Source organism: Pan troglodytes, chromosome 18 (assembly GCF_028858775.2).
Source record: "Pan troglodytes isolate AG18354 chromosome 18, NHGRI_mPanTro3-v2.0_pri, whole genome shotgun sequence".
NCBI lineage: Eukaryota > Metazoa > Chordata > Mammalia > Primates > Hominidae > Pan > Pan troglodytes.
Genome location: NC_072416.2, coordinates 17,552,254 through 17,560,756, shown reverse-complemented (window position 1 = coordinate 17,560,756; position 8,503 = coordinate 17,552,254). Strand labels below are relative to the sequence as shown.

General features: G+C 52.5%; 1 protein-coding gene across 1 annotated transcript; it reads right to left on the bottom strand.

Moving 5' to 3' along the window:
* Positions 1 to 2,635: 2,635 nt before the first annotated feature.
* Positions 2,636 to 6,521, bottom strand: LOC129137396 (group 10 secretory phospholipase A2-like). The gene is made up of 2 exons (XM_054668946.2): positions 6,336 to 6,521; positions 2,636 to 2,863 (listed from the first exon to the last, which is right to left on the bottom strand). Exons 1-2 carry the CDS (start codon positions 6,430 to 6,432, stop codon positions 2,709 to 2,711), a joined length of 252 nt encoding a protein of 83 aa, XP_054524921.1. The 5' UTR covers positions 6,433 to 6,521; the 3' UTR covers positions 2,636 to 2,708.
* Between the last annotated feature and the right edge of the window lie 1,982 nt (positions 6,522 to 8,503).

Below are 8,503 nucleotides of genomic sequence, written 5' to 3'. Positions count from 1 at the left end.
TTTCTTCGGGGTTTTCTTTTTCAAGTGCTCAGTGTTAAAGATCACTCACATTAGGGCCAGACACCACGGCTCATGCCTGTAATCCCAGCACTTTGGGAGGCCGAGGCGGGCAGAGCACTCGAGGTGGGGAGTTTGAGACCAGCCCGGCCAACTTGGTGAAACCCCACCTCTACTGAAAAAAATACAAACATTAGCTGGGCGTGATGGTGCATGCCTGTAGTCCTAGCCACTTGGGAGGCTGAGGCATGAGAATCGCTTGAACCCAGGAGGCAGAGGTTGTAGTGAGCCAAGATCACATCAGCACACTCTAGCCTGGGTGACAGAGCGAGACTCTGACTCAAAAAATAAATAAAATAAATATCACTTACATTAGATATACCCAAGGGGTGGTCTATAGAGACTTGGAAGCAGTGGTTATTGCAACAGGGGCACGGAAGTCATCTGGCTATGCCAGGATGCCCAGGGGATACTCGGGGTGGGTGGCATGGTGCTGCTGGGGACTCACCGCACAGGACGCTCTGATTGACGCACTGCCAGGAGTAGCGCTCTGTCTTGGGGCTGCAGCCGGCCTCCTCAGCTCGAGTGTAACAACAGTCGTGGCCATGGCAGCACCTGCGGATGTCACATGGGCAGGACAGCAGGTGGGTGAAGCTCTCTCCTGGCCCTCCTCTTGCCAGGACCATGGGTGACTGAAGACCCCCAGGGAGGCACAGCATCCTCTTATCTAAGCTTTTTTTTTTTTTTTTTTTTAAGAGACAGGGTCTTTCTCTGTCGCCCAGGCTGGACTGCAGAGGCACAATCATAGCTCATGGCAGCCTTGAACTCCTGGGCTCAAGCGATCCTCCCACTTCAGTGTCCCAAGTAGCTGAGACTACAGGCACACGCCAGCATGCCCGGCTGGTTTTTTAATTTGTATTTCCTTTGAGACAGCGTATCTCTCTGTTGCTCAGGCTGGAGTGCAATGGCTCAATCAGCTCACTTTAGCCTTGAACTCCCGGGCTCAAGTGATACTGCCACCTCAACCTCCCAAGTATGCTACTACAGGAACACAAACTCCTTTCAAATGCTGGGATTACAGGTGGGAGCTACTGTACACCTGGCCTTATCTAAGCTGTTTCCCTGAAAATCCCCGACTTGGGTAATGATTCCATTGGCCCCACCATGCCCTGTCCTGCCTTCCTGGCTGTGCCCAAGCTTGGTCCCTGCCTGCCTGCCTGCCTCCCTCTCTGGGTCTCGAGCTCCTGTGACACATGACTCCTCTCTCTTCTTGGAGTGATCCAAGCCCTGCCACTTCCTGACTTTGCCCACACTGTACCCTCTGCCTGGGGCAACTTCATGTCTGCCCATTGACCCTTAGGCCTCAGCCCAGGCACAAGCCCCTGCCTCCGGAGGTCATCCAGGCCTCACCAGGCTACACCCTCTCATAAAATCGGATTCCCTCCCTTCAGGGTAGGTTTATAATGAAACCCTCCTTAGAGGCCAGGTGCGGTGACACCCATCTGTAATCCCAGCACTTTGGGAGGCTAAGGTGGGAGGATCACTTGAGATCAGGGGGTCAAGACCAGCCTGGGCAACATAAGAAGACTCTTGTCTCTCTTGTCTCTATAACAAATTTAAAAATTAGCTCACCAGGCCAGGCTCAGTGGCTCATGCCTGTAATCCCAACTCAGGCTGGAGTGCAATGGCACAATCTTGGCTCACTGCAACCTCCACCTCCTGGGTTCAAGTGATTCTCCTGCCTCAGCCTCCCGAGTAGCTGGGATTACAGGCATGCGCCACCATGCCTGGCTAATTTTGTAGTTTTAGTAGAGACAGGGTTTCGCCGTGTTGGCCAGGCTGGTCTGGAACTCCTGACCTCGTGATCCACCTGCCTCGGCCTCCCAAAGTACTGGGATTACAGGCGTGAGCCACCGCACCTGGACACGTTACTGAATATTTCTGTGCCTTGGTTTCTTCATCTGTGAAATGGGATTGTTGTGAGAACGCAAAGGGATTCCCAGGGCAGTTCCTAGTGCATAGTCTGGCTTCCTTTGTGTGTGTGTGTGTGTTTAATATAGAGACAGGGTCTCACTATGTTGCCTAGGCTGGTTTCAAACTCCTGGTCTCCAGTGATCTTCCTGCTTCGACCCAAAGTGGTGGGATTACAGGTGTGAATCACCACACCTGGTCACTTTATATTTTTATTATTTTTTTCTTTTGAGACAGGGTCTCGCACTGTCACCCAGGTTGGAATGCAGTGGTGCAACCTCAACTCACTGCAAACTCCACCTCCTGGGTTGAAGCAATTCTCCTGCCTCGGTCTCCTGAGTAGCTGGGATTACAGACGCCTGCCACCACACACAGCTAATTTTTGCATTTTTAGTACAGATGGGGTTTCACCATATTGGCCAGGCTGGTCTTGAACTCCTGACCTCAAGTGATCTGCCCACCTCGGCCTTCCAAAGTGCTGGGATTACAGGAGTGAGCCACCACTCCTAGCCAAGTTTTTAAGGCAACGTCATCAGCTCAAGGCCAGGGTAAGGGGCAGCTGGTACCAAGATCTGGCTTCACTGGCCATGTTATCCAAGAGGCCTCTGCCTGCCTGCAAAGTAGTACTGCACACTGGGATCTCCCTGGACCAAACCCCAGCTTCAGTTTTGGGTACTTCCTCATAAGCCTTGACTACCCCAGAGTGTGAGGGATTTTGTGGCTTGGTCCCAGGCATGCACTCACCAGTCAATGGCATCGCGGGGCTGGCCATGGCCTCCCAAGCCACAAAAGCAACCATATTTCATATAGGCGATGGAGGTTCGGGGACCAACACAACCCACAGTTCCTGCCAGTTCCAGGATCCCACGCCGGTGCACACGTAATGTCCTGGAGGCTGGGGGGTAAACAAAGGTGACAGGCTGCAGGTCAGGGCTTCCCAGACCCCTGGGAAGGGCATGAGCCTGAGAAGAGCCTAGGTGTTACAGCCTGGCTGTCTGGGTTTGAATCCTACTTCCTAGCTGTGTGACCTTGGACAAATTCCTAACCTCTCTGGGCCTTGGTTTCCTCATCTGTGAAATGGGGGATAAACTGACTTCAACTCATATGAATGAAATGAGATAATGAGTATAAAGCCCCTGGTGCATGAAAAGGCTATTATAATCCGGCTGGGCTCAGTGGCTCACACCTGTAATCCCAAGATTTTGGGAGGCCCAGGCGGGCAGATCACCTGAGGTCAGCAGTTCAAGATCAGCCTGGCCAACATGGTGAAACCCCATCTGTAGTAAAAACACAAAAATTAGCCGAGCATAGTGGTTCATGCCTGTAATCCCAGCTACTAGGGAGGCTGAGGAAGGAGAGTCACTTGAACCTGAAGTGAGATGAAGGTTGCAGTGAGCCAAGATTTTGCCACTGCATTCCAACCTGGGTGACAGAGCAAGAGTCTCAAAAAAAGAAAAAAAAAAAAGGCTAACTATTATAATCAAGGTCCTCAAGGTCGCCAAGAAGGGGAGAAAGTGTCGTGCATGAAACGTTTGTCCAGTTCCCTGTGTTGGGCACTGGGAATCACGGATGCGCCTACAGGTGTCTGTCACCAAGGTGGGCTCCTCTGTGGCAGCTCCCGGGCCCTGGCACTGCCCTGTGCTCATGACTTCCCCTCCAGAATCAGACTCAGGGCCCTTGGTATCTCCTCTTATTTTCACTGCCAGACAGGAAGGCCCCTTGGCCTGAGCCCAGCCATTTTTCTAGATCCTGGCACAGCTTGGACATGTAATGGTGCCCAATGCATGTGACTGGAACCCCTGCATTGGACATGTAGGAAACGAGGCCAGCCGGGAAAGGTAACCCCACATTCCCACAGCCAGCAGGAACCCGAGCAGAGGCTTCAACCCAGGCTTCTGACTTGCAAACCAGTGCTCCTTCCTCCTTACACAGTGACAACAGGGGAAGGTGGCCTTCGGGGTTGCCAGAGCCGAGTGGTACCAGCAATAGAGTGGAAACTCACACACAGGCTTGCCTGCTTCCTGGGTTAGGGTTAGGGTTTATACAGCTCTGGGAGGTTGACGCACTGTGTTTGATCATCTTTTTTTTTTTTTTTTTTTGAGACACAGACTCATTCTTGTTGCCCAGGCTGGAGCACAGTGGTGTAATCTTGCTCACAGCAACCTCTGCCTCCCAGGTTCAAGCAATTCTCCTGCCTTAGCCTCCCGAGTAGCTGGGATCACAGGCGTGCGACACCACACCCAGCTAATTTTTGTATTTTTAGTAGAAAGGGGTTTCACCATCTTGGCCAGGCTGGTCTCGAACTCCTGACCTCATATGATCCACCTGGTTTGGCCTCCCAAAGTGCTGGGATTATAGGCATGAGCCACTGTGCTCATCCTGATCATCTTGTCTCTCTTTTGTTTTTTTAGAGACAGGGTCTCACTTTGTCACCCACACTGGAGTGCAGTGGCAAAATCAGTTCACTGCAGCCTCCAAATCCTGGGCTCAAGCGATCCTCCTGCCTCAGCCTCCAGACATACGGGCATGCACCACCATGCCCAGCTAATTTTTAAATTTTTAGTAGATATGGGGTCTCACTATGTTGCCCAGGCTGTTCACAAACTCCTGGCCTCAAGTGATTCTCCTGCCTTGGCCTCCGAAGGCGCTGGGATTCCAGGCATGAGCCACCATGCCCAGTCTCATTTCTGTTTTATCTAGAACAGTTTTCATCACACTGACTTTTTTGAGAAGTCCAGGCCAGATTGAAATTCCATTTTGTCTTTTTATCAGTGGAAAAAGTAGCATATTTATGTTGGAGGACAAAGATGAATCAAAGAGGAAGAAAATGTAAAACGCTTTTGGGGCTGGGCGCGGTGGCTCATGCCTGTAATCCCAGCACTTTGGGAGTCCGAGGCAGGCAGATCACCTGAAGTGAGAAGTTCCAGACCAGCCTGACCAACATGGAGAAAGCTGTTTCTACGAAAAATACATAATTAGCCGGGCATGGTGGTGCACGCCTGTAATCCCAGCTACTTGGGAGGCTGAGGCAGGAGAATCACTTGAACCCGGGAGGTGGAGGTTGCAGTGAGCCGAGATCGTACCACTGCACTCCAGCCTGGGCAACAGTGAGACTCTGTCTCAAAAAAAAAAAAAAAAGAGCTGAGCTCTGATATAAGCTGCCCTGGTACACAGTGAGCTTCCAGAAATGGTCCCTTGTCCTCTAAATGCACCAAGACCCAGGGAACACGCCCTGTCTGAGCACCCTGACAATGTCCCAGTCCCAACACCGTACCCTGAAGCTGTCCCCAAAGGTTCCCCTGCCACCGTCCCTGACCACTCTCTGGTATCTCAGTGCCCTAGCAACAGCCCTATAGAGGGAGGGTTCTAGGCATGGGGCAGGCATGAGCACTGTGCTTATAACCAAGCAAAACACTCCCTCTGTGCCAACATAGGTGTGGCAGGTCACGCTGGGGTCTGTTTGCCCTGTCTGCCCGCTGCAGCCTCCTCGGGGGAGGGCCAGGGTTGTCTGTGCATCCTGTGACCCCAGGGTCTATGCGCACATATGTGTGTCTGTGCTGCTCTCTCTGTGTGTGTGTGTGTGTGTGTGTTTGTGTACACGGTGCATCTGAATTGTCCTGAGTGCTGTCTCGAGCTGTGTGTGCGTGTGTCCCCCTAGCGGTATCTCAGTATTTTTCCCTGTGGGAGCCGCACACCTGAGGGCCAGGTGAGTCTGGGGCTGGTCCTGTGCCTGCGCATCTGTGTGCTGGTGGCGTCTGCATAGTACTCTGCGGGTACATGTATCTGTGCACCCCAGAAATGGGCAGTCACCCACAGGACCTCTCTACAGTGACCCCAAAGGATGGATAGTGAGATAGGGACAGTATGTTCTATTTTTTGTTTTTTGTTTGTTTGTTTGTTTTGTTTTGTTTGTTTTTTTGGTCACAGGGGTTTGTTGTACAGGGGCACAATATATTCTTCTCCCACTGCCAAGACGGCCCTTTCTGCCCCTGCTCCTCCCACCCTCTGGTGTCTCACATCTCAGGGACAGGTGGAATGAAGGATAAGTTCGCGGACCCCAGATCAGGACAACCGGGAGGCTTCCGGGCTGCCGGAGAGGGTCACAGCCGGTTAGGGGAGGGAGCCAGGAGAGGACTCTGTGCCCCTGGGGAAGGACTGGGCTAGTTCTGGGTCCCTGGGAGGAGTGAGTGGGGGGCCCTGCAGAAGGCTGGGGCGCATCGTGTGGGTGAGCATTAGAAGAGCGAGCTGGGGGCTCTAGGGCAACTAGGAACTTGGAGAGGGATGGGAGGCAGGGCTGCTGGATCCCTAGGAAGGGCTGGAGGAATCCCGGAACGCCTGAGTTCCGGGAAAGCCCCTTCCTCACTCACCCTCGCCGGACCCGGGGCCAGGTCGAAGCAGCAGCAGCAGCAGCGACGGCAGTAGCAGGAGCAGCATGATTGGCAGGCACACAGGTAGCGGCCCCATCGGAGGGTGGCAGAGGTGGGACGGTGCTGCAGGGCCACCGGAGGCACCAAGCCCGGCGGACACACACCCCGGCTGTCACGCCCCGGCTCCGCCCCCGACCTCACCTTCCCTCGCGGCCCAAGCAGAGCCAGCTAGGGGCGGGCACCTGGGGCGGCGCAAAGGCGTTCTGATCTCTGTATCTTGGTCACTGAAGGGGCTCGAGAGGCCGCGGGGCGCTGGGGACAGGACCGGGAGTCAGGCCCAGGGAAGTCTCCTCGGAATAAGGGAGGAAAAGGCGCTCTTTTGATGTTATTACTCCCCCAGCCCCTCCCCCGCTCACCTGGGCGCCCAAAGGGGACAGAAGACTTGGAGGAGGGGTAGTCCTGAATTTGCTTCAACATTTTATTTTATTTGGCCGGGCGCGGTGACTCACGCCTGTAATCCCAGCACTTTGGAAGGCCGAGGCTGGCGGATCACCTGAGGTCAGGAGTTCAAAACCAGCCTGGCCAACATGGTGAGGCTGTCTCTACTAAAAACACAAAAATTAGCCGGGCGTGGTGGTGTGGACCTATAATCCCAGCTACTTGGGAGGCTGAGGCACAGGAATCGCTTGAACATGGAAGGCGGAGTTTACAGTGAGCCAAGATCACACCACTGCACTCCAGCCTGGGTGAGAGCCAGACTCTGTCTCTTTCTCGCTCTCTCTGTCTCTCTCTCTGTCAGTCTGGAGAGAGTTGATTGTCCCTGGTCAGTCTCTCTAGTCGAGAGAGAGAGAGACACTGAGGCTGGGCACAGGGCTCACGCCTATAATCCCAGCACTTTGGGACACCGAGGCGGGTGGATCACCTGAGGTCAGGAGTTGGAGACCAGCCTGGCCAACATGATGAAACCCCGTCTCTACTAAAAATACAAAAAATTCCCCGGGTATGGTGTTGAGCGCCTATAATCCCAACTACTCAGGAGCCCGAGGCAGGAGAATCGCTTGAACCCGGGAGGCAGACGTTGCAGTGAGCGAAGATCGCACCACTGCACTCCAGCCTGGGCAACAAGAGCAAAACTCCATCACACACAAACACACACACACACACACAAAATTAACGAGGCATGGTGGCACATGCCTGTAGTCTCAGCGGCTCGGGAGGCTGATGTACAAGAATCGCTTGAATCTGGGAGGCGAAGGTTGCAGTGAACCAAGATTGCACCACTGCACTCCAGCCTGGGTGCCAGAGTAAGACACTATCACAAGGCCGGGCACGGTGACTGATGCCTGTAATCCCAGCGCTTTGGGAGGCCGAGGTAGGCGGATCACCTGAGGTCAGGAGTTCGAGACCAGCCTGGCTAACATGGTGAAACCCTGTCTCCACTAAAAATACAAAAAAATTAGCCAGGCATGGTGGTGGGCGCCTGTAATCCCAGCTACTCTGGAGGCTGAGTCAGGAGAATTACTTGAACCCAGGAGGCGGAGGTTGCAGTGAGCCAAGATCATGCTATTCCACTCCAACCTGAGCAACAAGACCGAGACTATGTCTCAAAAAAAAAAAAAAAAAAAAAAATGACTCTGTCTCAAAAAAAAAAACTAGAAGTCTTGATCTGTGATCTTGGGAAAAGCTGTTCACATCAAGGATGCCATCTTTTTCCGGCAAAAAAACTTCCCTCTTGTGAGATTATGAACCCAAAGTTCAAGGTCCTGAAGTTTTGCTGTATTGTGGATGGCAAGGACATTCTTTCTCTGATGTTCTCAGAAGATCCAATCTTCAGGTTCTAGATTGTGAAGGAATTGATTGTCCCCAGTCAGTGAGCCATAAAAAGCTTTCAGTACCTGGTGAAAATACACTGTACCATAATGATCTACTGTTGTAATATCAGCCCTCTTGCATGGGAAAGCAACCAGAAAACATGCATTGAAAATGATCATTGACAACTGAAATGTTCAAATGGCCCATGAGGTAGCCAAATGCACCTGAAGCTTTGATTGTCTTCCCAGGAACATGAAGTTGACAAACAAAACATTGGTTATGAACTATTTTAGCAATTTATAAGTCAGCACACCAATACATATTTAATTTAGATCATTTTATCTTTTCCATGATGA

Excerpts from the sequence above, each read along its gene's own strand:
- LOC129137396 (XM_054668946.2), bottom strand. The coding sequence starts at position 6,432 with ATGGGGCCGCTACCTGTGTGCCTGCCAATCATGCTGCTCCTGCTACTG. Across the intron at positions 2,864-6,335 it reads TGGCCCCGGGTCCGGCGAGG|CCTCCAGGACATTACGTGTG; the intron begins GTGAGTGAGGAA and ends TTTACCCCCCAG.